This window comes from Podarcis vaucheri (assembly GCF_965113315.1).
Source record: "Podarcis vaucheri genome assembly, chromosome: 8".
Lineage (NCBI taxonomy): Eukaryota > Metazoa > Chordata > Lepidosauria > Squamata > Lacertidae > Podarcis > Podarcis vaucheri.
The window spans coordinates 94,893,788-94,921,023 of record NC_138766.1 but is presented as its reverse complement, the minus strand read 5'-3'; the positions used below and the strand labels follow the sequence as shown (position 1 = coordinate 94,921,023).

Sequence of the window (27,236 nt, the reverse complement as noted above, 5' to 3'; positions counted from 1 at the left end):
GTTGAAATCCAGGTAGTACATCGTATGGATTGTCTTGAGTGGCTGTTAGACACACACACACACACCGGAAAGAATCTCCTGCGCATGCCCTGCGTTTATACTTTTTCTTTTTTATTGAAGGGGTTTTAACCCCTCCTGTGCAGCAGCATACATCCTGGGCACCTTGCCCCTTCCTTGGTGCTGATATTGCCCCCCCCCCAAAGCTTAGCACCCCACGCCGGGGGCTGTCAGTTGAGGCGAGGGTGCTTCCAGGAGTGGGACCCCTTTTGGGGAGCCCCGTCTCCTTGGCCAGGGGGTCGCGGAGTGAGGTTCTGGTAGTGCAAAAGGGGTGAGGGATGGGGCTCAAAGGCACAGTGGGGCGGAGGCAGGGCAGGGCCAAAGCAGCCCCTTTCCCCCTCAGGCAGGGGAGCGTGGCCGCCCCTCGGAGGTCAGTGCAGGGAGTGGGGGGCAGAGCATGTGCTGCAGCCGCAGTGGGTGGGGCGGGTGGGTCTTTCATCTGCTGCATCCTCTAAGGTCTGGGGAGGGAGCAGCCAGCCTTGCTAGGCCTCTCCCCAGAGCCGGCTTCCAAGGGGCCGCTTCTCATCTGGGCGCAGAGGCTCCTTCCTTGCCAATGGGAGTCCTGGCAGCATCTGATGCCCCTTTGGCAGGCGCTCAGTGGCAGTTCTGGCAATGGGGGTGGCACCTTTCCCCGTCCACGTTGCACCGGCAGCCTCCGCTGGTGTCACCGGGACCCTGCCAGGGAGGAGGACAAAGCGCATCAGGGGGAGACCAGCCGCCCGGCCGGAAGGGAGTTCCGCAGAGTGGGGCTTCCCAAGGATCTGGTGCTTTGGAGGCATCCAAGAACCCTTCCCAGGACGCCCGTCTCCCAAAGTCCGCAAGGCAGGGCATTGCTGGCCTCAGACTTGCTTCAGCACACAGTCAATCTCCCTCTGAGAAAGCCCTTAAAACTTCCCGTCCTCTGGCCGCCCTCCCCACCTCCATTTATCTCTCTACTGGGATACCCTCTGCACACTGCAAAGCATTCTGGGCCACGTCATCTCTTGGATGGGTTGGCTGCCCCCTGTGAAGATTGAGAGCAGCTAACTAGCCAGCCCCCCTTTTCGTCCAGGCTCCCCCCCTTAGTCCCTTCTGGAAGCAAAGCCTGGCTCTCGCCCCTCCTCCTGTCTGGTGTGCCAGCCCCCGTGCCAGCTTCCCTCCCTCCCGCGCTTACCCCAGGCCCCCAGCGCGGCCCCTTGGTCACCCAGCAGATCTCCGTCTGGCAGACAGGGCAGCGGAGCCAGTCGCAGCCCCCCTTCTTCTGCACCACGATGCGGCAGACGGGACAGTGCATGGCCTCTCCTAGCTGCACCAGCGTCTGACGGAGACAGAAAGAGGGTGGCCATAGAGCCATAGAGGGGAAGGGCTCCCAGGGGTCATCTAGTCCAACCCCGTCATGTGGAGACCGTCAGCCAAGAGAAAAATGCACCCAGAGGCCGTCTTGGGGCAGGGGGAGAGCAGGCCCTTGTCCAGTCCCTTTGAGCTGCTCCCCATCTCCCCCCCCCCGGCATTGATCCCCTCGAGGTATCCCAAGGCCGGTGCCCACAGCACAGCCAACAAGGCTGAACTTGGCTTTGAATGTTTTGTTGGGGTGGGAAGAAGCGGGCAGGCCCCAGCCCCTGCCGTGAAATGCAGCCCCCTCCCCCTCCCCCTCCTGGCCAGCTCACCTTCAGCATGTTGCTGGTCTCCCGGGCAGCAGCATCGTTGTGAGCCTGGAACTGCAGCTTGTCCTGGTACTGCTTGCAGTTCATGCCCTCATGGATGGCCTGCGGGTGGAGGGCAGAGAATCAAACCCCTGCCTGGCGTCCCTGCAAAGGGTTCCTTTGCTCAAACTGGCCTGGAGGTGGGCAGCAGCCCCAGGACCCTCCCCGAGTGGCCGAGGTGTGTCAAGCTGAGCCGACACGTACAGACGGCAGAATAGGCATCGCCTCACACCAATTTTAACTGTCGCTCTCGGAAAGTCAAAAGCTGCCACAACCTGGAGATGGAGAGCTTGGCACTGTGGGCCTCCCACCGGCAGGAGGCAGGGACGGCCACCAAGATGGATGGGAATTCATGGAGGGCAGGACTGTTGATGGTGCCCAGCCAGGAGGACTCTGCTCAGCCTCCAGTCGGGGGCAGTGATGCTTCTGAGGACCAGTTTCTGGAAAGCGCAAGATGGGAGAGTTGCTCTTCGGCTCAGATCCTGCTTTCCTCTTTGGAGCATCTGCTTGTCCACTCTGGAGAGGCTGGACTAGGAGGGCCATTGGCCTGATCCAGCAAATTCTCTTTATGTTCTTACACCTCTCTGCAGGGCCTTTTTATGTGGTGAAACATCCCCAAGGGGCCTTGCCCTTCCCCTGCAAACTGGCTCTTTGCATGGGTCAACCCAGGCTGCCCCCTACCGTGACCACCTCCTCTGCCCTACGGTGCCCAGGAGCACCCCCACCACCCTGCCCCCCTTCCCCCAGGGGCTGCTGAAGCATGCAAAGGGGCCAGGATGCAAAGGAAGTTCTCGGTAGTGGCACCCCCCCTGTGGAACGCCCTCCTACCAGGTGTCAAAGAGAACCACAACTACCAGACTTTTAGGCAGCCCTCCTTAGGGAAGCTTTTAGTGTTTGATGTATTGCAGTATTTTAATATTTTTTTGGAAGCCGCCCAGAGTGGCTGGAGAAGCCCAGCCAGATGGGCGGGGTATAAATAATAAATTATTATTATTATTAAAGACAGCAAACTTGCAAGAAGAGGAAATAGGAATCCTAAAGCAATGAGAGAAATTAAAAGAGGAGGAGCAAAAAACTGCTCCAGCTAAGGAAAAGACACTTAAACAAACAAGAGGGAAGTGGGTGTTAAAGGAAGCAGCTGATCAGCAAGCGATCGGGAGTGATAAAGGAGGCTGTCCAGGAGGTAAAAGCCCATGGATCCTCAGGATTTTTGCATTGGGCTCCCCCAAACTCACCGTCAAATCACATGTCTGTAGCCACAGCATGAACCTCAAAAATCATACATCCACTGTTTCATTCAGAATTTCCCCCCCCCCCTTGTTTTCCTCCTCTAAAAACTAGCTGTGTCTTATGGTTAGTACATCTTATGGAGCGAAAAATACATTAACTTGATTCCTTCAAGGAGATTTCTCCCCTCCAGTGTTTCTGAAAGATGCTGGAAAACAGTCTGGAGGCTGCTGACAGCTCAGAAGACGGAATGGGGGAGGGAGACCTCCAAGATGCTGGAGGAAGGGGGCGGCTGTGCTCTGGCCACCTTCAGCACCCTAGCCCCCCCCCCCCAGAATCATAGAACTGTAGAGTTGGAAGGGACCCCCAAGGATCATCTAGTCTGCCTGCACTTCTCCTTCATTCTTTCCAATCCCCACCTGTGGGCCTCCAGCCCCATAGCCAGTCCCCGTGGAGGTGGGGGGCCAAGGGCACAGTGCTGCCCCTGCCTGGGCTCACCTTGCAGACGAGGCAGTTGAGGGCCCAGCAGATGGGGCAGCGGAACTCGTTGACGTCGTCCTCGTAGATGCACCAGCCCAGGCAGTCGGCCGTCTGGCAGTGGTAGCTGTTCTGGGCCCTGCTCTCGGCCACAGCCAGCCGCCGCTCCAGGAAGCGCTCGTACTCGTCCCACGACACCAGCTGCGGAGACCAGGGAGCCGGCTCAGAGCCCCTGAGAGAGGGAGGGCAGGGCATGGGCTGGCCGGGGGGCACCCCTTGGCTTCCGTGGCCGGAAGGGGGTGGAAATCAAAGGAGCGTCTGGCCATGGCAGCCTCCTCCACTCCCTCCGTCTGCAGGAGGACCAAGCTCTGCAAAAAAGACCTCTGGAGCTGGCCTGCTCAAAATGCCACTCTGCATCTCCAACCGCTCTGGATGACCGTGGCAGGACAAGGGGGAGCTGAGCTGCCCCGCCAGCCTGCCCAAGGGACCCGGCCGGAGGGATCCTTGAGCCTTGCGGACTCACCGCCCGGATCTCCCTGTCCTGGAGGTGGCTGCTGCAGGCATAGGAGTCGTCCCGGAAGGGACAGGCCACCTGGGGCTCCTCGCTGCAGTTGATCAGCTGGCGCAGGCAGTCCCTGGAGGGGGAGAAGGGGGGACGGCAGTGGGGTCAGGCCACAGAACCCTCCCTCCCTCCCTTCCTCCACCCCCACCCCTGGTCCCTCCTGCCCCAGGCAGGCCAGGTCACCTGCAGAAGCTGTGCAGGCACTCCCGAAGCAGGACGCCCTGGCCAGGCTCCACGTTCAGGTAGCAGATGCGGCACTCAATCTCCTCCCGGTTGGGCACCAGCGCCGCCTCGTCCAGCTGCTGCAACTGCTGGAAGTTCTGCTGCCGCTCTTGCTCCAAGGCCTGGAGGGGGCAAAGAGGGGCAGGTGGTGGTTGCCCAGTCCCCTGGTTAAAGGTGGGTAGGGGGCTCAGCCTGGCCACACCCACCACCCAGGCTGGTGAGATCTGGAGGGTCAGCTAACTCTGCAAAAAGGGGCAGAAGCCCCATTACTATTATACTTTATTATTATTATTATTATCATTATCATTTTTATACTACCTATCCTCCAAAGATCAGAGGGTGGTTTACAACATAAAAATGCAAAACGCATAACATAAGAAAAACACAACCTGCCCACCCCCAGGCACATTTAACAGGCCGCAGATTGTTTTAACAGTGGAGGAGGAACATTTTTGCCTGGTGCCTAAAGATATTATCACGAACCGGAGTCGGTTGAAGGTCAGCAATTAAAAAAAACCCCAGTATAGTTGCAGTTAACTCTTTATTCAAGGGACCAAAACAGCGCAGGCCCAGTGATCCCAGCAACTTTCCCCAGCAGGTCTTGCCCCAATGAGGCAGTTGCAAGGACTGAGGACCCCCGCCTTCCCACAGCTGCCAAAGTCCCCTCCTCTCCAGAGTTTGTTTCAAGCAAGCGGAGACTGTGGCAGCTCTTCTGCCCTTTCCGTTTCTCTGCATGTTCTGGGAGACCAGCGGAGAGGGGAGCTGGTCGCAGCAGGAGGGAGGGACCCCCTGGACTCTTCAGCAGCCACTCTCCCCTCCTCTCCTGCCTCTGAGTCTGGACTGCTCTCTGCCACAGCCTCTTCCTGCTCACTAAGCCCTGTTCCCTCTTCAGCCTCCAACGCCTCCTGCTCCCAGTCGGCTCCCTCTGGCCAGGCATCCTTGTCCCACCACCAATTCACGGGCTCTGAGCCTTCTTCCCCTGGGCGTCCCCCGGCTGGCGCCTCGCACCGCTCCTCTGCATCCAGCCGGTCCATGACAGAAATGGCGTGAAGGTGCCAGGTCCCCCCCGAAAAGCCTGATGGGAAAAGTAGGATACAAGACTCTGGAACAAACGCTCTGGGAAGAGACCTAAAATGAAGGTGGTGTCCCAAAGCATCGCCTTCTGAAGAGCAGCAAGAATGTTGGAAGATAATGCACACTTTGGGTGCCTGATCTCAGGAGGCCTTTTGCAACACCCCCTCTAAGGCAGTCCAGCAACTGCATGCATGTTTTGGGGAGGGGGCAAGGCGGAGAACGAGACTTTGTAAAGGGGGTGACCTCACCGCCTGCAGAAGACCCTCCCCTGACCAGGGCAACTGACACCCGCAGGATCTTGCCAAGGCGGATCTGCTTGCTCAGGCCTGTGAAGGCCTTTGCTGCTGACCCAACCCAATGGGTGTGCTTTATTCTTCTGCAATTTTATTATAGGGCTTGTTTACATTCCAAGTGGCTCTCTGCTCTAGAAACGACAGACGAGAAGGACAGCTTCTTCCTGCTTTCAGTCTCCAACACTTGGGGAATCGGGATCCTGAGATGTCTGGGAAGCACATCACAGCAGCATTCACATAATTATGGAACTGAGTGAGTTAGAACCCAGGGGTCATCTAGTCCAACCCCGGAAGGAGCTTTTTGCTGGCTCCCTCCTCCTCTATGCTTGTTTAATTGTGCCTCACTTTTTGCAAAATGTCTCATAGCAGTTCATAAAATATTTAATATGCAGAACTTAGCAAAATTTTAAAAGCCGCGACAGAATAAAACACTGGGTGGAATCCCGTGTAGTGCTAGGTGTGGGGGTCTGCTTGCACAACAGGACTTCTCCCCTCACGCCTCTGGGGGGCTGCTGAACACATTCTGGGGTATCCCCCAACCCTTCAGAGATTTAGCGGGTGAGGGATATGAAGGGAGGGGAAAATCTCCATGTGCAAGCAGACCTCATTGTCCATGCAACAGCTTAATTCCTGCCCCTTCCGTGTAGTGGGCCTGAACGTGTGGAACTCCCTGCTAGTTGAAATTAGGCGCATGACTAAGACTTCCTTGTTCCGGCAAACAATTTAAGGCAGTGCTCAGTTTTATGATACGTTTTTATTCTTTTGCTGTCCCATTTTTGGTGGCTTGTTTTTATGTACCCCGAAGCAGTGAGGCTGCTCCGACCCTTGAAGTGGCTGTAGCGACTCCTTTGCAGGCAAAAGGGCCGTCTGTGGCAAAGAGAGCCTCACCGAAATTCTCTTGAGGGGAAGCTCACAGCAGAGACCCCTCAGTCACTACTTTGTGGCTCAGAGAGGACAGTGGGCAGACTTATTTGGATCAGGAGGACCCCCCCCTCTCTCATCCCCCCCACCCACACGCATATCTCCTGAACAGCCCCTGCCCCCCTTCCCCATCAATGACACTACAGAGAAGTACCAGGATGGACTGTCAAGCCCAAATGAATCATTTAATAGAACAAAGGATTTGCTCTCCAATTCATTTTTTAAAAAATCAAATTTACAAACACGTTATGCAGAAATCAAGCCATTTCAAAACAGGTCCCGAAACTTCTGCTGCTGAATAATCAGTGTTCAGTACAGAGAGGGAGAGAAGGGCGTTTGCTGCCCCATCAGGGGCCAGGGCAGCAACGACTGCCCCACGGCGAGGGGAGCCACCTGCTCCAAGATCTGATGGCTGGGACAAGCAGCAGCTGGGGCAGACCCCCAACGCTCAGGCAGCAGCACCCCCTGACCCACCGAGAAACAGCCACCTTCAGGGGAGGGGGTTACAGCATTTCTCTTTCAAAGTGCTATCACGGCAGAGGGTCTCTCTTTCTAGTCCAGCTTCAGCATAAGCAAGTCCCCAAGGCAGAGCCTGACCTGTGGGGCTGGGCAGGCCATGGCTTCTCCTGGTCAAAGGCACATGGGGAGAGCAGCCTCCATGGGGGGCAGAGGGAGGAGAGCCCTTCAACGCAGGCCCCAACAGAGCGAGGAGCACAAAGCCAGCAAGCGGGAGGCTCCCGGCAAGCAGCAACGACACCCTGGCTGTGCAGGCCTGAGGGCAGAGCGGAGGAGAGCCAGAGGCAAATGAGGGAGGAAGGCACTGTGGGGCAAAAAGGAAGGAAGCTCTCGCAGGGCAACGGGCTCCATGGGTTGGGCAGGCAGCCCACAGATCCAATGCACAGTGTCAAATACAGCAGATTGACTGCCTCCGCTGGGCAAACAGTGCACACACACACACACACATTTTCATGGTGGGGATCACAACCTATGAACAGCTCATGGTATTCAAGTGGCAGCCCCACTGCAGGGGCTTTCGTGGCCCAGGAGACCGACCTGGCTCCAGCCTCTGAGGCTCACACAGCTCCAGTCTTCCATGAGCGAGAGGCAGGGAGGCTCTGTGCGGCTGCCAGTTGAGCTGGGAAATGGGCCGAGCTCCAAGACCCAGGTGGAATGGAGGGGCAAGGGGGGAGCCTAGGCAAACCCACGAGCGTTGCATGGCTGCGCCCCAAAAGCTGCTCAGGGGGCTCTCAAAGCACACACCCCCAATATGGCTTCACACACCCCGCCAGCCAGTGAAGCCTCCAAGGGCCAGCAGGGACTCTCAGCTGCTTGTTCTCAGCAGCAGGGGAAGGTGGGGGGCAGCCACAGAAGCCCACCCCTGCCCTGCCCCTTGGGCTTCACTGTCCGCTTGGCTCATCTTGGCAGCCCTTGGTGCTGCAGCCGGGACTAACACACATCCCCACTGCAAGGCTGGGAGGGGCAGTGGTGGCGATGGCGGCCCCGGCTCTGAGGAGGGCTATGAGAACTCCGAGGAGAGGTGGATAAAGTCGTCCGGGGTTCCCAGGCTGTGGGCACAGGGCACAGCGGAACCGTCTTCTCTCCTTCCTTTTTCCTGCCACAAGAGAAAGAAGAAAGAAGAGAAGAGAGTCGTCAGGTGCTGCCGCCACCACTGCTGCCGCCGCCAGAGATTGCTGCCTGGAGCCTGATGCCCCTTCACCACCACCAACACCACACCCCAGAATGGACTGCAGCCCCCCCTGAGAGCCCCCCCTCCTTGGAAAGCACAGAAGGAGAAGGACGGAGCCCAAGAGATTTTGAAATTCTATTCTTTTTCTGGTGCACTCGACAACAACATGTTTTTCGTATTTACAGGAAATGTGACGAAAACAATACACTAAAAATATACCACCGATGAAACATTGAAAGGGACAACCAAATCATAATTAGTATCTCATTATTTAAGAAAATGAATCAAGCAAGAACTAAACATCACCTACATAGATGGGGAGCAGGATTTGGCCAGTATGTTAGACCCTTAGCTCCCCATCCGTCAACCAACTGACATCACCACAGCGTTGGGAGATAACTTCATGAGAAAGGTACAGGGCTCTTTCCTCCCTCCCTTCCTTTGCAGGCAGAGATTGTGCCCAAAGATGTTTAAACTCAGAGGTGTGACGTCGGCCATGACAGAGGGGAAGGGGGAACCTGACCTCGCTCTCAGGACCATCCTGGACGTGGACTCCAGGCGTCTGCAGCCTCGGAAGCAGGACATGTTCATTTCCACCCCATTCAGCAGTTTTGTTCCTTAATTTATACTCCTCTCGTAGACCAGAATGGCTTCTGGGCAGGGAGCAACTTACCCCAGGGCAGAACTTAAGTGATTTGGGATGCACACTTTTTTAGCACATTTCTTACGATGTAAATTTATAGCACTTCTCTTGTAAATAGCTTTGGGACTCCGTTCAGTTGTGTGAAGTTATCAATAAATTTAGTAAGCTGAACTTACTATCATCATCTATCTAGAAATGCCAGAATTAAGAAGAATCTGCATGGAGACTCTACAAGCAAATTTGAAACAGAAAGTGCCTCTCAAGTGGGGGATACTTTTGAAAGCCTCCAGAACACAGCTGGGGATCTGGCTTCTTGGACCACTACCAGCCACAATGACGATGTTTCCTGCCTGCTTTTGTAGGCAGCAAAGGCCTCTGAATAACACCAGGTGCTGGGAGGAATCGCAAGTGGGGAGAGAGTGCTGCTGCTGCTGCCTTTAGGTCCTGCCTGTGGGCTTCCCAGAAGAGGCAGCTGTTGGTCCACTAGGACAACAGCCGGCTGGGCTGGACTGGCTCCCCTTGGCCTCATCCAGCTGCTGCAGGACACTTATGGGGTTCTTAAGTGTAGGAGTGCAAATATCCAGAGGTGGGATTACTATGAGGAATTATAAAAGATGCCTCAGGCCATCGTGTCCGCGATGAAAACATTGCGTTGACTGGGTTTGATACACTGACAATAATTTCTGATCCAATCCCAGAAGCTTCTACATCTAAGCCATTTTCCCTCTCCTGCCCGTTTCTCTCTGCCTGACAGGCACGTATAAGCATTCTAGGACACAGGCCAGTTGCCGGCTGCTGCATCAGGCATCCTGGGCCATAAAGCTAGAAGGTAGCTTTGATGTACATTTTTAATCCTTCACAAGGAGAGATTAAATACTACCTATCCTTCCTCTCCTGTTTATTGCTGCTTATGACCTCCAGAGTTTCCTAAAAGCATTCCTCCTTGCTTCCTCCTTTATTTTCTCTGAATTACGTATGCATGCTCAAGTAGGAAATTAGCTCTTTGTAGTTTTAACTTTAACTTTGTCCCACGTGGGTTTTTTTGAAACGCTGAGGAAATCTGATTGGTTCTTATGAGCACTGTGTAAAAAGTTCTTTTGTGAATAAAACGACCTGGGCCAAGGGGGTGGACGGGAATTATTATACACACTCCTCCCAGAGTCTTGCTGGTCAAGCCTTTGTGTGTATTCTATTAAGCAGAGTCTAATCCTTCCTGTGCTTTGGGAATGCCACATTAAGGAGCTGCATAAGGAGAGGGAGCTAGAGAAAAGAGCCAAGAGAGCTGGGAGCAGCGCACAAAGCTCCAGACCCCTGCAGGGAGCTTCTCCAGCGGACTGTGAGGCACAGGAAGGGAGCTACCCAGACCTACCTTCTGGTACTGTAAGATGCCCTCCTTCTCCTGCTGCATCCGCCACAGCTCCACCTCATCCGGCCTGTAGCTCCCGGGAACCACATAGTTGGCAGGCCGGTCTGTGCTGCACATCTCGCAGCCGGGCCGGGTGGGCTTGTTGATGAAGGTGCAGGTGGGGCAAGACCAGCCAGTCTGCAATGGGAGATGAGGAGGAGAAAGAGGAAGAGGCCGCTAGACGTGGCGCCTGCAAGGATAGCCCAGGATGCAGCCACGTGCCCCACGACCACCCCTCTCCCACTTGTGCTTCCTGCTGGGCGATGAGGCCCACCCCCCAGAAGGCGCTCTGGCCCCTTTCTTGAGCAGACTACGGGGTGAGGGGAGACAAGGCCACAGGGAGCCCAGGGACTGGGAAAGAGAGAGGGGGTATATATATGGGGAGACGGCTGCCTTGTGTTTCACCACTTAGCAGAGAGAGTACATACCGGCACAGGAGAGGGAGGAGGGGCGGCAGCCGGGGGCGGAGGGGCTCGCGAGTGGCCAGGGAGGAATTTTCCCAGGAAGTGGCTGCTCTCACCGACATCCCTCTTCCTGTTAGAATTTTTCACACCTGCAACAGAAGAAGGAGACTTAGAAGAAGGAGGTCAAAGAACTTTGCAAGTGCAAAGTTTCTCTTAAACAAAAGCTAGGTTAATATCGATCAGTCTGAATATAAGCATGTTAACTATTGGAGAGATTTTAATGATTGTTCTCAAGCTTTGTTTAAATAAAGTTAAACAAATAAATGTTGTCCCTATGGTTAATCTCTAAACTCTCCCAGATACATTAAAGGAGGCCTTTCTATGAACATGAAAAACTGGTTGGATCATTTCTCAGGTATGCAGATTGGCACTCTAACAAAAATCAGATACATTTCCTTTTCAGGAAATAAAGTCCTCCTGACTCACAAAGGCCATCGGGTCTGACTGCCACCTACAGTCAGACCTCAGGTTGAAGTAGCTTCGGGATGAATATTTTCGGGTTGCGCTCCGTGACAACCCGGAAGTAACGGAGCGTGTTACTTCTGGGTTTCACCGCTTGCACATGTGCAGACGCACAAAATGACATCACGCGCATGCGCGGAAGCGGTAAAACGCGACCCACACACACGCACCTTAAGTTTACTTCAGGATGCAAACGGGGCTCTGGAACGGACCCCGTTCGTATCCAGAGGTACCACTGTACTGGTCATGGGCAGGTCATTTTTGTGCTGTTGGTTTCCTCTTTTGGGGGGTGGTCCAAGGCAGAGCAAAGCAAGAAGGAGCAACAGGGACAAGAAGCGGGAGGAGCTAAGAGTGCTCAGCATACAAGTTCCTATGTCCCTTCCTCCCTCAGCCAAACCTAAGCCCACCCCACCCCCAGCACCAAGGGACAGATTCCTATTAGCATCATTTATGAATTTATACCCTGTTTTAGGATTGGACCTTTAACCACACACTGTCACAAGCTGTGTATCCAAATGTAAGAAAGAGATGCAAAGCTTGGCTGGAAGGATAAAACAACGTTAACAATATACTATTTAGTTGTAAATTAGTGGTCAGAATTGCACCACAGAGGAGAAAAGATATGAATAAATGAGAAACTGGACTTCAGTAACTGAATTTGGTCTTTTGTTTTCCTGATTTAAACTGCCTTGACTTGCATGCAGAAAAGCCGTTGGGGAGAGGTGTAACCTGTTCTGAGGGTTCCAAAATGAACCCCCTGCTTCTAGCCAGATGCAACCTCTTCCCCTCCCCTTAAGGAGCCCCCGCCATCCCCAAAGGGCTCCCTGCCTGCTCACTTTTCTTGGGCAGACTGGTGGGCAAGGTGCTGAATTTGTGCCTGGCATCTGTGTTGTCCGCCAGGGGCGAAGGGGGCGGCTGCAGCACCACCCAGTCCCTGTCCTCCTTGAAGCGCTGCTCAGAGAGGTGGGCGCCCTTTGCCGAGAGCAGGTAGAGGAAGGCTGTGTCTCCGTCCTTCCGAATCCCGTAAGAGCCAACGGTTCGGTCATCCACACAGAGACACTGGCCAATAATCCAGCGCTGGACGCTGGGGTGGAATCCGTAATCCTGAAAGACCTGGGGGAAGCAGAGACGGGGTCAGTGGGAGTCTGAAGGCTTCTGCTGCAGGCCAAGCAGCCAGGCAGTCGTTGGCATTTTGCCCCAGAAGCTGCCCCAGTGAGGGAGCCAGAAGACAGCATCCCTGCCTCTGAAAAGCTGTGCCCGGGTTACCTTCTGCCTGAGCCCTGCAATGGTGGTGTACGTGTGGACGCGGGTGGTGATGCTCGTTGAGCAAGTGGCGTCTTCCACCTGCACCTTCATGCTAAAAGGAAGGGAATCAGCCAGTGAGACGAGCACAGCGTGTCCCGCAACCGGCCATCTTCAGAAGAGGAGGCGTGCAGGGGATTGGCCCCAAATCACCCAGCCTAACCCACCCAGCCTCCTCCAGAGACACCGGCTCCCTGCCCAGCCCTCCGCTCCCACCTGATCTCGCTTGTGGGGTAGCAGGACTCCTTCAGCAGGATCCGCAGAGCAGCGTGTTGCTGGGCGAGCAGCGTGGCACAGCGCATCGCCTCCTCCTCGTCCCCGAGCTCAATAGCAGTGGACAGGTGGAGCGCCAGGTCCTCTGAGGAGGGGACAAAGCCAGGCATGAGCCGGCCAGGTCAAGTTGTGCACCTCCCATCTCGGGCAAGCCTCCCGCCCTTCTCCAAGGTCTGCGATGGAAAACCTCCTAGGGAGCCACCCACTGCTGAGCAAGAGCTCTCAAAAGCAGCCCCACCCCCTGCCCCACACTTGGCTTGCTGCTGCAGGTGGTCAGACCCAAGACTTCCTTCCAAGTGAGTTGTAAAAGCTTTCTTATCTTATTCTGATTTTGACCATTTATGCCCTGCTCTTTTCTTAGTCACACAGAGGCCTCGTGCAGCTATCGGATTGGTTTTAGTTGTCTTCAGTTGCAGTAGAACTCAGGCTAGGACCTGGGAGGCCAGGGTTTGAATCCCCAGTCAGCCACAAAGCTCACTGGGTGTGGAACTAGGCCAGTCAATCACCCTCAGACTAACCTACCTCAAAGGGTTCCTGCGAGGATAAAATGGGGAGGGGGGGGATCTGTGTCAACCACCTTGAGATCCTTGAGGAAAGGTGGGATATGAATGCAATAAATGACACTCTTCTCTTCATCTATGTTGACTGGCTGTTTTACTTTTTAAAAAAAAATGAAAAAAAGTTGGGGCAGTTGGAGGGGCTCACAATATGGGTGGCAAGAGCAGCCCCCTCTTCCTCATCCAGCTCAAGCAGCCGCTCCTTCAGGACACTTATGCTGCTCTGGTGAGTTATACAGGGCAAACCGCAAAGCACGGCTGGGGAGCCTCCAACCCAAGCCCTGGATGCGGCCTCCTATTTAACTGCATGTGGCCCCTGGGTATTTCCAGTGACTCCTCACCACTGAGGTGGTGGATCAAGCAGGCACCCAGGGAAGAGGTCAACATAAAAGGAAATAAAACCAACCAAGTGCTTTTAAGGCAATCAATAACTGAATACTTGCATGGGCACCAAATGAAACCCCCATCCCAGTGGATTAGCATCAATGGGAAGGAAAGGCTCAACAGGAAGTGTAAACATGGCTTGCTTTTTAAGTAGATATTATTTATTCATCTGTTTACCTCTTGCTTGCCAAAATGGCTTCTAAGCCATAGAAATATGGGGGAGGTTTTGGGCAATTACTGAAACCAAGTTCTCTCTCAATTCACCTTCTCAACAATACTTCACGAAATGCACCCACTCATTACCACTGTGCAACAAAACCAGCTGCCAAACCCGATACAGGCAGAAGGAAATTTCAGATATGGAAACATCATATTTCCTGGAAGCTGAGTAACGTTTATGATGTGTCTTCAAGGGCACACTGCCAGTGGACAAGTGTCCTGTGCCATCAGCCACCCACCTTTCCTGGCAAGCTCCAAGGGCAGGGAGACATCGATGTCAGACAGAGAGTTGAAAAGTGCCAAGGGAAGGGGAGAAGGCCGTCCTGTCAGCAAACCGCTTCCCTCAGTAGCTGGGGAGAGAAGAGACTTTAGAAGAAGTGCTCCAGCAGGCAGACACAGAACATAAGAAGATCAGACTAGCCGCTGGATCAGGCCGATGGGCCATCTAGTCCAGCATCCTGTTCTCACAGGGGCCAATCCAATGCCTGTGGGAAACCCGCAAGCAGGATTCGACCACCAGAGCCTAATCAGAGACTACTCCATTAACGCAGGAAATGATTATGCTTCATAAGAATAAGCCAGAGGGTTTACCAAAGAATAAAGATGCAGAATTAACCAGTTTCCCTCAGGGGTTTTCTGGAGGGCAGTGCAAGTCTGTCTCCACCCTCCTGCCCCACCAGGTTCCATCACTGCTGGCTCTTGGTCAGCACTGCAAATGCACCTGACATGCAGCTAGACATCAGGTGGCTACAGCACAGCTTACGACCTGCAGAGCCTCCTGAGCTTAGGAGCAGAAGCATGCAGCTAGACATCAGGTGGCTAGAGCACAGCTTACGACCTGCAGAGCAGAAGCAGCCCTGGAAAAGGAGTCTATGGTACAGCTCAGGTGTATAGCTGGATGCGAGAGCCTGGGGGCGGCGCAGAGGTACATTGTTTCCCCCACCCCAGAGCTGTTCAGCCACAACAACCCATTTTCTCAACCTTCTTGCTTTACTAACTGCCCTACAGATCAAGACAGGTGCTTCTGATTGCTTCGAGAGGGCAGGCCTCTCCTCTTCAGAACTGACAAACCATGGCATGTGTAAGAGCCATGCCCTCTCTCACTACCAGAAGCCGGACCCTGGCATTGCAAGTGCTTTCTGGGGCAGGAGCTGACCTTTCTGGAGCTCCTGGAGGGAGCTGCTGACGACTGTCCACCACTTCTGTGCCTCATGCTCATCCTCAAAGTGGAAAACAAGGGGGTCGTCTGGGCGGGCTAAGAACTTCAGCTCATGACACGTGGCAGTCTTCACCTCATAGGAAATGTCTCTGAGGTTGTACTCAACAAGGCCCTGGGGGAAGAAAAGCATTAGTGGGCGAGCGCAAAGTCAAATAGCCCCAACCAGCTCTTGTTGAGGCCTCTTTACCTCAAGCAACACGGGGGTCCAAGCACCCATTCTGTTCTTCAGCCAAGTCTCATCAGGCTCCCCCTCACCACTGCTCATGCTGAAAGCTGCTCCCACTGCTGAAGAGCTCAAAGGATGGACCTCTCCTTGCACAACAGGACTTGCCCCTCTCCTCCCTCTGTGCAAAACTGCTTGAGAGGTTCTCCCATCCCCCCAGAGCTGATTTTAAGGGTGCATGGCAGACTGCAGGGGAGAGAGAAGAGAGGAAAGTTCCATTCTGCAAGTGGAACTCCTAAGAACAGAAGGAGAACCTGCTGAATCAGGCCAATGCCCCATCTAGTCCAGAATCCTGTTCTCACAGTGGCCAACTAGATGCCTCCAGGAAAGCCACAAGCAGGATTCAGCCCAAGAGCCCTCTCCCCTCCTGTGGTTTCCAGCAACTGCTATTCAGAAGCATCACTGCCTCAGACTGCAAAGACAGAGCTTAGCCATTATGACCAGCAGCCATCAATAGCCCTCTCCTTTGTGAATTTGTCCAGTCCTCTTTCGAAAACACCCAAGTCTCTTGCAGGAACATTGCATACTACCTTGGGGTGTCTTTAGAACTCCACTGGCAGAAGCAAGAGGAGCCTGCATGCCCTTTCCTGTTCTGCCCTATTTGTTTACAGCCCCTCATGATGAGTGTGAGGCCTGTGTGTGGTAGGCAGGGTGTTATAGGGGTAACAAGAAGGTATGAGGCACAATCCACAAACGCCACTAACCAAAGCAGTTTCAGTGCTGCGCCCAGGCCTGAAACTGGATTTAAATGGGTCCAGATAATCAGTTCCCCCCAAGCATGCCTTGAGCTGGATCACCAATACCGTCTCAAGGACTCAAACTGTTGTTAAACATGTTGACTGCAAGCCATTTTGAGTACTTCTGTATGCTATTGAAAGGGGGGGATGTCATTGTTTTTAATGAGTAGTACATTAGGAGCAGGCATACTTGAAGCACACAATGGACTAAGGTATGTCGAGGCCTTTCTACTTGATCCAAGAAATCAGTGCATTTAACAAAATGGAAGTGCAAGGGAAATGAAAACAAGCTGCTACCATGATCCTTGCTTGGATATATGAGCTGGATATTCTATGATCAAATCCCTGGATGTTGTTTGCTGTTAATTAATAAACACTTAGGAAGCACCTAATTCTTTTTCTAAGCATTGTTCATACATTGAGACACCCTGTAAAATGTGGGGGGGGGGGGGAGAAACAGATCCTGTACAGGAAGGGATGACTTTGCGGGCCTCTTGTGAAAGAGGCAAGCCTTCAGCGCCACTCCGAGAAGAGGGACATTTTCCAGCAAAGACTGACAGCGGCTAGAAGGCCCCAAACAGCCTGGGCTTTGCCCCTGGCGCCGCTTCCCCTCGGCTGGGCAGCCCCCTCCAGCAGCTGAAATGCACCCGCTCCGGTCCGACGGGTTGGGGCAGCAGCTTCGACGGCCTGTGGGGGAGAAAGGCAGGGAGGAGGCGAAGGAGGCAGCAGCAGCCGCCTCTGGGAAGCGGGCGAGACAAGCCTGTGCGGCAGGGCCAGAGGGGCCTGGGGACCAGGGCCTGGGTTCAAATCCCCCTTGGGCCACGGAGCGCAGTGGGCGTGACCTTGGGGGGGCCAGTCGGCCTCGGTCTACCTCGCAGGGTTGTTGTTGGGGGGGCGTGACCTTGGGGCCAGTCGGCCTCGGAGGGTTGTTGTTGGGGGGATGAGAGGAGGAGGAGGAGGAGCATCATACGCCATCATCCCACAGAAAGGCAAAGCACCCGCTGAGCTCCCTGGCGAAGGAAGGCGCGACACCGAGCCCAGGGCGGCCCAGGGAAGGGGTCCCGCCGCCTCCCCCCTCCCCGCCCCCTCTCACCGCTTCGCCCCCCGACTCCGCCGCGCCCCTCAGGCCGAATCGGAAGCGCTCGGGGCCGGGCGCGGCGCTCAGCTGGAGCCGGAAGAGGCGCCGCGCTTCCCGGCCGGCCGGCGAGGCCGAGGGCGCGTCCGGCGAGCGCGGCACCCAGGCCTTGGCCGAGGCCAGCAGCACCAGGCCCGACGGGGACGGCGAGCAGCCCGGCGCCGCCGCCGCCGCCATCGAGTCGCCGCCCGGAACCGGAAGCCGAGCGCAGCTCCCCGCGGGGCGCTTCCGGCGCGCCTCCGTCCCCTTCCCCACCGCCGCCGGGGGGAAACCGCGGCCCGACTCCCAGGTTCCGGGCCAGGAGGGGACCCCGCTCAGCCCAAGCCCTCCCGAGAGAGATATTGGGACGGCACGTTCGATGCGGATTTACCTCTAAGCTATAGGTAAGCTATAGCTTAGGGTCCCACTCTCTTGGGGGCCCCCAAAAAAATTAAAGGGGGAAAAAACCTGGATGTACATTTCCAAAATAGAAGATAAAAAACAAAACAAAATAAAACCTTCATACAGCAACAGTGTTTTGGGTTGTGTATGGACCTATTTCTAGAAACTGCTGCTTGCCTTCTATCACTGTGCCATTGAGAGCGTGCTCACTTATGGCTTATGTGTGTGGTACGGAAGCTGTACTACCCAGGACAGAATGGGGTTGTGCAGGGTTGTTAAGGCAGCAGAGAGCATTGTTGGCTGCCCACTCTCCACCTTAGAGCAGATTTATGCCACAAGGTGCCATAGGAAGGCACTGGACATAGTAAAAGATCCATCGCATCCTGGTCACTGTCTCTTCGAGCTCCTGCCGTCGGGACGGAGATACAGGATGATAAGGACAAGAACGAGCCGTCTTAAGAACAGCTTCTTCTCCAGAGGGATCTCGGCCCTGAATGGGAAGCCCGGACTTTGAAAGTCATCTAATCTCCCTTGCTGTATTATACTGTATTGTTTAATTAGTGTTTTTATGGAGTAGTCAAGTAATTTCGTTGTCCCCGAAGGGGGCAATGACAATAAAGATATTATCTATCTATCTATCTTATCTATTAGGTCCATATATTGCCATATAGCATATATTCAGCACAAAAAAACAGCAACAATTTGTTGCTGACAAAGGAGATATGAAAGGCCCCATTACCTTCAGGAGCTTAGGGCCTCATCAAATCTAAATCCGGCCTTGGCGCTCCTATATACAGTATATACCATATTTGGATGGTATGTTTGATGTGGCACTTGGGCTTCTTAAAAGATGGTTGCGGCCACCCCTGGAAAGAACTTGCCTGCCTTCCGCATTTCAACACCCAGCCCTCCTGGCCCCATTGGCTGGGGCTGATGGGAGTTGTAGTTCAAGGCTACCTACCTGCATCGCAGGGGGTTGGACTAGATGACCCTTGGGATCCCTTCCAACTCTACAATGCTATGATGGCACCTTGTGAGCGAAGTCTGCTGCCCCCTTGGAGCATGGGCTGTGCTCCCTCTGCTCTACAGTGGGCTCCTTCCACCAGCACGTTTTCCCCCATTGGCAAAGGAGCATGTTTGGGGAGTTACACTTCTGTCACCTCCGAGAACCCCTCTGCAGCTGGGCTTTCTGCTTAGGGCAGCCCTCTGAAAGAACTTAACATCTGCATTTGTTTGCAATCCAAATTGCCACAGGAGATCTAGTGTCCTGTCATGTTTATTAATAATAATTAGTGAGTGACTGACTGCTATGTCTTCTATGAAAGAGGGCAACCAAAACTGATTGCAATATGTTTGCCCACAACAGACACATCTCGCAGGCTTGAAGGACGGCCTTCTACCAGGGGAGCCAACTTCCATGCTAAATCCCTTCCTCAGAGGCTTGCTGCCACATACTCACCCCTGACAAGACCCGTAGGTTTGTTGGTGGTGGCACCAATTTTGTGGAACTCCCTCCTGAGGGACGTGAACCTAATATTCCTTTCCTGGTATTCCAATACAGAGGCTAGGGCTGTGTCACTCTATAATGCTTTTGGACTAGTGAGCCATCTGGAGCAGAATTGAGCTTTATTATTCCTTTTGACATCACCTTGCCAACAAAGGTCCGTATAGTAAAAGCGATGGTTTTCCCAGTAGTGATGTATGGAAGTGAGAGCTGGACCATAAAGAAGGCTGATTGCCGAAGAATGGATGCTTTTGAATTCTGGTGCTGGAGGAGACTCTGGAGAGTCCCATGGACTGCAAGAAGATCAAACCTCTCCATTCTGAAGGAAATCAGGCCTGAGTGCTCACTGGAAGGACAGATCCTGAAGCTGAGGCTCCAAGACTTTGGCCACCTCATGAGAAGAGAAGACTCCCTGGAAAAGACCCTGATTCTGGGAAAGATGGAGGGTGCAAGGAGAAGGGGACGACAGAGGACGAGATGGTGGGACAGTGTTCTCGAAGCTACCAGCAATGAGGGAGGCAGTGGAAGAGACAGGAGGGCCTGGCGTGCTCTGGTCCAGGGGGTCACGAAGAGGCGGACACAGCTAAACAACTAAATAACAACAACAACAACATTCCTTTCAATTTGCACTGGTTTTGCTGCGGAGATATCCTACGTTGGTTTTAAATTATTAGCATCTTTCTTGTGGCTGCTTCATATGGAAAAAGCAGCGGACAATTTTTGAAATGAATAATGCTGGTCTTTTCAAAGATTGCCTGCAATGCTTGGCCTTCCTGGGCGAAGCGGGTCCCGATTCCGCAGCTGGACACGAGCGCCCTCCCCCGCCCTCTGGGAAAGGGGCGTGGCCCCTCCCCGTTGAGTGACAGCTGCCCCGCCCCTTCTTTGTTCCCCGCTCGGCTCGACAGCGCCTGGAGGCGGGCGCCAATGAGAGCCCGGCTCTATCCCAACGGGTGGGGCTGGACACATGCCGTTGATTAGCGTGCAGGGGAGCCACTGGGATGCGTCAGCTCGAGTGATGGGCACCCGTTTCCTCCAATGGAGATGGCGGACCTGGCCGGCGCCCAATGGCTGCCCGCGCGGGGCGGGGCCGCTCGCTCTTGTTGTCGTCCTCTGCTCGAAGCCCGAAGAGTCAAGTGGGTCGCTTCGCCTGACAGGAAAGGAGGAAGGAGGGAGGCCGGGAAAGCGACTCCGCGCCGGGCGCTCGACTAGCGGCCTCGTCGTGCCGAGCAAGCGGGGCCATGGCCGGGTCTGCGGGGCCCCTGAGGGCCGCCGGGCGGAGACGGGCCCAGGCGGCGGCTGAGGCGACGGCGGCTGAGGCGGCCACGCCCGCTTCGAGTTCCCCCCGCGGCCTGCGCTGCTCGACGGCGCGCAGCCCCTGAAGGAGGAGTCACGGGACCCCGCCCGGGGCAGGTGGGTAACGGGGCCCCGGGCCGCGAGGGGCGGGACTGCGCTTCCCGGCATGCCCCGCGCGGGGGCCGCCTCGGCGGGCGCCGTCCTGGGTGCCGCGGGGCATCATGGGAAGCCGAGTCTTTCGGAGGCCCGGCCTGGGGAAGGGAGGGCGGGGCAGGGCGGGAAGTGGAGTTGGAGGCCCGTCTCCTTCGGGGGCGGCTGGGAGTTGGAGTCCCCCCCCCCATCTGCTCTGGGTCTTTGACGCTCATCCTCTGCCCTCCCGCCCCCGAGGCTGAAGCACCCGAAGCTCCTCGGGGGGCCTGGCCGGTCTTCTGATTCCTGCGCTAGATGATTCTGGGGGTCCCTTCCAACGCCCCCGTCCTTCTGCTTCTCCTCTTTCCATCCCAGCCAGACGTGACTTCAGGACCCGTGTTTGCCTCTCCCCCAGGCTATGCATGAGCCTCCACGGGGGAGAGCAAAGCAAATGCTCGCTAGCACCCGAGAACCTTTCTCGTGATCACCTTTCCCTTAGAAAATCAGAACAGCAAGGACCCCACAAAATCTCCAGGAGGATTCTTTGGACACATTTCTAGGATCACCATTTGATCACGCAACTTTTCTCTCTCCTCTTTTAATGCTCTCACATCCGCCTGCACCAAACCGCTTTCTTCTTAACCTCACGATTCTCCTCAGATAATTTCCCAGCTGCCTCCTCCACGGAGACTGTTACTTTAGTTAACGTAGATCTGGAGGCCAAGTGCAACTGAGTGCATGGAATTATGGTTGGGTAGCATTTGGGGAGTTGAGGTCAAGATGGGAGATGTCAAGGCTTGGATAGCACAAAACTCCCCTTTTCCACGGAAGTATTTCACGGGTGCTGACTAGAGCTGGGGGGGGGGGTCATCTGCATCCCTGTATGAGTCACTGCCTTGCTGGTCTTCCAGAGCCAGTGCCGGCCTTCTTCCTTGTTTGCTTTTTTGATATGCTTTGAGTATAGTGTCCCCTTGTGGGTGGGCAGCAGCAGAGCCCAATGTCTTCTGAGGTGTCAATTAACAGGCCCTTCTCTCTCTGTCACTGCCAGGAAGTTCCAACCTTGAAGTGTTAATACTGAGAATTTAGTCCAGCGCCAGGAGGTACAAAAAATGAAGCTGTTGGAAAACTCAAGTTTTGAAGCCCTAAACTCCCAGCTGACGGTGGAAACGGGAGATGCACACATCATTGGCAGGTGAGTGGCAAGGCAGCTCCTGAACTGGGCCATCTTGCCATGTGGCCCCCAAGGGTGCTTTTCTGCAGCTCAGAGGCCTCTCCAAACTGAGATCCACCCCCACCTCCCCTCCAGCTGAGTCTTGCCTGTCTTCCCTCAGGATTGAGAGCTACTCTTGCAAGATGGCCGGGGACGACAAGCACCTCTTCAAGCAGTTCTGCCAGGAAGGGCAGCCCCATGTGCTTGAGGCCTTGTCCCCACCTCAAACCACCGGGATCAGCCCCAGCAGGTATGTGCTGTCTCTTCCTCGCCCCACACAGACGAGGCAGAGCTGGCTCATCATCACCAGCTTCACTTGGCCTTGCAGGTCGGTGGGCTGGATCAGAGTTCTGTAAGCCAGGAGAGCCTCACCATATAATTATTGTTGTTGTTTGTTTATATCCCACCCACCTGGTTGGGTTTCCCCAGCCACTCTGGGTGGCTTCCAATAAAATATTAAAAATATTGCCGGGGGAACTCAGAGCTTGCTGGGGCCGATGGGAGTTGGGAGTCCACTAACACTGGAGTCCCCCATTCTTGGTTTAATGCTACATGAAATGCTGCTGCTGTTCTCTGGAGCATCCCAGGCCCTGCCCTTTCTCAGCTGGTGCTTTGAGGCTGTTGTGTCAAGATGATTCCGCACAGCCCAGATCTTCCTGCACCTTAGCACTGGGAAAAGTACATGGCAGATTCCAAGGCCACGGCCTGATGCCCACGGCTTCCTCCAGGGGGAGGTAACTGACCACATCCTGTCCCTTGTGCGCTAGGCTCAGCAAGAGCCAAAGTGGCGATGAGGAGGGCCCCCTCAGTGACAAATGCAGCCGCAAGACCCTCTTCTACCTGATAGCCACCCTCAACGAGTCCTTCCGTCCTGACTACGACTTCAGCGCTGCCAAGAGCCACGAATTCAGCCGGGAGCCAAGTCTCAACTGGGTAAGCCCCCACCCTGCTGTGATAATCTGGCCTTCAGGCCCCACACAAGTCAGCAGATCTCTTGGCCCTCCTTGTCATCCCGGGTCTCATAGCCCCACATGTGATAGCAGTTCTCCAGCACTGCTTTTTGCATGGATGCCTGCCAATTCTTCTCCACCTTCCCCCCCCCCCCACTGCATTGAAAAGTGCCAGGGTCCCAGGGAGTGGCCTCTAGAGAAGGTGGAGCAGGATTTCCTTCACGGTGACCCAAGGGCTCCATCTCCCTCCCATTCTTTGCCCTCTTCCCACAGAGAAAAGGGCATTGTTTGCCCCTGAGATGCTTGGGGTGGGGAAACATCCGCCTGGCATGAAACCCCTCCCTGAGGTGGCCAAGGGCTGGCAGAACTCTTCCAGACCCTGCTGTGGCAACGTAGGTGCCATCTGCCAGCCCTGCTGGGCTCACGAACGTGGCAGGCTATTGCTGTCTCCAAGAGCTCCTCCAACTCAATGAATGGCTTGCCAAGGAGGTGCCACTCACTCGAGAGGCCGGGTCCCAGCCAGTCTTTCTGGACTGGCAAAGCGTTCCTCTCTCTCTCATTTGCACACCTGACTCTCCAGCCAGGAAGAAAACAAGCAGGACATTGTCTGCTGCAGAGCAGCAGGAAAACTCTAGGCTGCTTCCTCCCTTGCGCCCCACCTGGGCCATTCTTCCTTGCTCCCTCTTCCCTCCTCTCGCCCCCATTGCTGAAGTGGCCCAAGCAGATGGCCAGTGGAGGGCTGGGGTTTGTACCAGGTGTTTGTCTGTCTCTTTAGACATCCAAGTTTGGCAGAGTCCCTGCTAGGTGCCAAGTGCAAAGCCAACGAAGTAACCAAGCTCAAGCCGGTGTAGGGAAGGACCCGATCCCCTGGATAAGGACTGGCTCTCCTATGGGATGTGGGCACAACCTGCATCAGCACTGACCAGTGGCAATGCTGCCTGGGGCAGATGGGAGCTGGAGGGGTCCCCGATTCCCTAGCCCTGCCCTGATATTAATGCTCTGGAAGGTGCAGGCAGTTGGGTCTCTCCACCCTTGAGCCCCTTCCCCTGCCATTGCTCCTCCTGAAAGATGCCAGTTCAGGATTCCCTTGCCCACAGTCTCTGCATTCCATTGTTCTGTTGTATTCCTGTTTCTCTCTCTTCAGATCTGCGTGTGCCAATGTTGGGACGAGTAGGGAGGGGGTTCTAACTGTGTGGGGCTTTGGTTGGCGGAAGTGTGGGGCAGGGCATTGGGAGGGAAAGGTTTGGAAGATGCAACCCCTGTGAAGACCAGATGTGGAAGCAGAGCTCCCCCCACCCTTCCAGGGGAAATTGAAGATTTCCCCCTAAATAAATGGTTTGAAACCCCTCCCTGCGGTTGGTGGTGCTACTGAGGACCTGCTTCCTGCCTCCTAGGATTTTTGCAGACTGATGGAAAGGTTACCTGTATGGGATGGATCAGGCCAACCCGTTGGCATATCTGGTCCCTTTTCCAGCTTGGATGCCCCTGGATCCCACCCAGCTCTCCCGCTGGAACCTGCATCTGCTGTCATAGACAGGCCCCACCTGTCGTATCTCTTGGAGGATGCCCCTCTTCAGTCCAGCTCAAGGCTGGGGCTTCCCTGGCCCCTTCACCTGGTCTAGGACTTGGAGGAGCTGCATCTTTTCTTGTCTACCTGAAGCCTCCCACGCTTGAGCTGCTGCAGGGCCATGCTGTAGGCGCCTGGGAACAGTGCAGGGATGGTGGGGGGCAAACGTACACCTGCGCCCCCTCCCTCTTTGCAGCACCAGGCCCTCACCAAGCTCCCCTCTGGGTCTGTTTCAGGTGGTGAACGCTGTGAACTGCAGCCTCTTTTCTGCTGTGCGGGAGGATTTCAGCGCCCTGAAGCCCCACCTGTGGGACGCTGTGGACCAGGAGATCTGCCTCTCGGAGTGTGACATCTACAGGTGGGCTCCCAGTGCTGCTCTCGGGCGCCAAGGGGTGGGTGGGTGCTGCTTTGCTAGCAGCCTGCCCTGTGGAACACCCTCCCACCAGATGTCAAGGAAATAAACAACTCCCTGTCTTTTAGAAGGCATCTGAAGGCAGCCCTCTTTAAGGACTGCTTAACGTTTCATGTTTTATTGCATTTTTAATATTCTGTTGGGAGCTGCCCAGGGTGGCTAGGGAAACCCGCCAGATGGGCGGGGTATAAATAACAAATTATTATTATTATTATTATTATTATTATTATTATTATTATCATCATCATCATCATCATCATCATCATCATTATTATTATTATTATTCCGCTTTTTCTGCCAATGTAGCTACAACCCGGACCTGGACTCGGACCCCTTCGGAGAAGAGGGCAGCCTGTGGTCCTTCAACTACTTCTTCTACAACAAGCGGTTGAAGCGGATTGTCTTTTTCACCTGCCGTTCCATCAGGTCAGGGTCCCTGCCAAAGTGGCAGGTTTCGAGGCCTCCCCACCCCCTGCTCCCTGGGTCCCCTTCCTGGTCCAAAGGGCAGCTTGAGGCCTTGGGAGACATAATGTGGTGGGCTTCTCTTTCTGCAGTGGCTCCACATACCCTCACCCCGAAGCGGGAAATGAGCTGAACATGGATCTGAGCGAGGATGATGCGGAGGAGGAGGAGGCGGCCGGCCCCCGCGACGAGGACGGGGCCAGCATTGAGGAGGATAGGTGAGGGGGCTTGGTGTCAGAAGCCCCTGTGTGCCTGCTCCCCCCACTGGAGTTTGCCAGAGCTGGAAAAGGCCTAAGGGTCCCAGCTGGGGCAGCAGCAACCTCTGTGTGGCCTGCAGCTCAGGTGGTGGCCCCTCCTGGGAGGGAGGTGCTGGGTGGGCTTTGCTTCTCCCTGTGGGGTGCTGAGGACCTCCTTTCCTGTCTGCAGGAGACAAGTGATCTGCATGTGACTTCTTGGGCTCTTTTTGCGCCCCCTCTGAGGACGGCTCCTCCAGCGTGTTCCCCCAGACTCGCCCGGCATCGTCGTGTTGCTCTGCCTCTTGGCCCTGTGGATGCTGCCTGGCCAGCTGGTGCCTCCAGACTCCCAAGGATGCTGCCAGCCAGTCCCTTTGCCCGCCTGCAGGCTTTGGCACCCCTGCAGTCCTGGAAACTTTGTCCGGCCCCCAAGAAGCACTTTTCTGTTCCAAGTGGCGTCAGAGCAAATGTCCTCCGTTCATCTGCAGCCGCAGCTGCAGCCACCATGGTGGAGAGACTGCCCCTGTCTGGGTTTGGGGCTGTGCCTCTCTATCCTCAGGACGCTGGACCCTCTCAGACTGACCCTCCCTGGAGATTTGTCCGTCAGTTTCAAGTGTCTGTGGCCCCTTTCTGCTGACTTCCAGATGCTACAACCTGCTAAAGACTGCACAACATGCAGAAGCTGGATTTCCTGAGGATGGCATCTTCCCCTCCCTTGTTTTTGACCGCAAAAGACATTGGTGCCGAGTGTCCTGGACTGGCAGAAGTCGGGGGTTGGGCACCTTGGTGGCTTGGCTGCTCTGCTTTCCCCCAAGGGCTCATAGAGTTTTATTTTTATATTCCAGCCCAAACCTCTGTGCTCATGTCTCCCCCGTCCACCCTCCCTGACCCTTTCCAATGCCAGCCTCCTTCCACCTGAAGCCCACCTCTTCCTCCCTTCAGTCTCCACTCTGTAGCCCAACGGACTCATTTCTGGGTTGGTAGGAGGGAGCGCTTGGTACCTCCTGCTCAAGAGCTGAAGGAACGAACATTGGTGCTGGCAGAGCAGAAGGGGGCTGCTCTCGTGCCCTTGCCATCATACTATGGGGCTGTGAAAGTGCCCCCCTTTCTCTTGCACTGACTTGGATTCCCTCCGGGGGCACAGGGGGTGTCCTGCCGTCTTTTCTGCAGTCTTGTGATCTGATTCCAGAGGGCTATGGCTGTAGGGGCCTCTATCCCTTGGCTTCTCATCTGGGCAAAATCACTCCAGGCCCACCATTTGGAGCAACCTGCCAAGAACAACAGGCCTGGTCCCCTGTTTGCCACCCCCCCAAAAAAAAAAAAGGTTGGCTTGAGGAGTAGCCTGCCTTTGGTCCCCTTGAGGCTTCCCCGCTGCTGCTGCTTCCCGCTGCTTCCCTTGCCCCTGTGCTAGGCAGCAAGTGATTTTGGAGCACCCCTTGGCCTCTTTCCCTTTAGATCCACTGGCTTGTTTGCCATCTCTTGTTTAATTCTGTTGCCTAGCAATTTTATTGTTGCAGTTATAAATGTTTTTCTCCCTGAGACTTGACATCGTTCTGTTTCCTCGAAGGAGCATCCGGCTAGGGGGAGAGGGTGCCAGAGGGAAGGGTCTGCTCTGTGACTGCCCCCCACAGTCCTGTCAGAACTTGTTTGTTCCCGGGAAGCTGTAGCTGTGAGCGCAACAGGTGGGGTGTTGTGCGCTTCTGTGGGTCAGCCTCATCCTTCAGGATTGCTCTTGCATTTCTGGCCCAGCCTCTTTCGCTCTCTTTGGGGCAGGCAAAGAACAACAGAGCAAAATGATTTCTAGAATTCTCTCCCTGTCCCTGGTAAGTCTGCCTTGATATCCCAGTGGTGAATTGTATGTGTGGACAGA

At 55.0% G+C, this 27,236-nt stretch overlaps 2 protein-coding genes across 3 annotated transcripts; one reads left to right on the top strand and one right to left on the bottom strand.

Annotated features, from left to right (window-relative positions):
- Positions 1 to 140: 140 nt before the first annotated feature.
- SHARPIN (SHANK associated RH domain interactor) lies at positions 141 to 17,410 on the bottom strand. Of its 2 annotated transcripts, none has more exons than XM_082235642.1 (14): positions 17,184 to 17,410; positions 15,068 to 15,242; positions 14,151 to 14,261; positions 12,695 to 12,836; positions 12,443 to 12,533; positions 12,013 to 12,289; positions 10,679 to 10,803; positions 10,215 to 10,388; positions 4,189 to 4,349; positions 3,967 to 4,078; positions 3,465 to 3,644; positions 1,704 to 1,802; positions 1,211 to 1,354; positions 141 to 732 (listed from the first exon to the last, which is right to left on the bottom strand). In XM_082235642.1, the coding sequence occupies exons 1-14, from the start codon at positions 17,400 to 17,402 to the stop codon at positions 652 to 654; spliced, it is 2,091 nt and encodes a 696-aa protein (XP_082091768.1). In that variant the 5' UTR covers positions 17,403 to 17,410; the 3' UTR covers positions 141 to 651. The 2 variants fall into 2 exon arrangements, with proteins under 2 accessions (XP_082091768.1, XP_082091769.1); XM_082235643.1 differs by lacking the exon at positions 17,184 to 17,410 and adding an exon at positions 15,318 to 16,208.
- A 2,808-nt stretch (positions 17,411 to 20,218) lies between these two features.
- Positions 20,219 to 26,907, top strand: MAF1 (MAF1 homolog, negative regulator of RNA polymerase III). The gene is made up of 8 exons (XM_082235924.1): positions 20,219 to 20,520; positions 21,585 to 21,724; positions 21,864 to 21,992; positions 22,510 to 22,675; positions 24,496 to 24,617; positions 24,978 to 25,097; positions 25,226 to 25,351; positions 25,560 to 26,907. The coding sequence occupies exons 2-8, from the start codon at positions 21,642 to 21,644 to the stop codon at positions 25,579 to 25,581; spliced, it is 768 nt and encodes a 255-aa protein (XP_082092050.1). The 5' UTR covers positions 20,219 to 20,520; positions 21,585 to 21,641; the 3' UTR covers positions 25,582 to 26,907.
- The last annotated feature ends 329 nt before the right edge of the window (positions 26,908 to 27,236 follow it).

Coding starts and splice junctions, on each gene's coding strand:
- SHARPIN (XM_082235642.1), bottom strand. CDS start 17,402: ATGGCGGCGGCGGCGGCGCCGGGCTGCTCGCCGTCCCCGTCGGGCCTG. Junction 12,534..12,694: donor TACCCCACAAGCGAGATCAG/GTGGGAGCGGAG, acceptor CCTTCCTTTTAG/CATGAAGGTGCAGGTGGAAG. Junction 4,079..4,188: donor TGCCTGCACAGCTTCTGCAG/GTGACCTGGCCT, acceptor CTCCCCCTCCAG/GGACTGCCTGCGCCAGCTGA.
- MAF1 (XM_082235924.1), top strand. CDS start 21,642: ATGAAGCTGTTGGAAAACTCAAGTTTTGAAGCCCTAAACTCCCAGCTG. Junction 21,993..22,509: donor ACCGGGATCAGCCCCAGCAG/GTATGTGCTGTC, acceptor CTTGTGCGCTAG/GCTCAGCAAGAGCCAAAGTG. Junction 25,352..25,559: donor GCCAGCATTGAGGAGGATAG/GTGAGGGGGCTT, acceptor TCCTGTCTGCAG/GAGACAAGTGATCTGCATGT.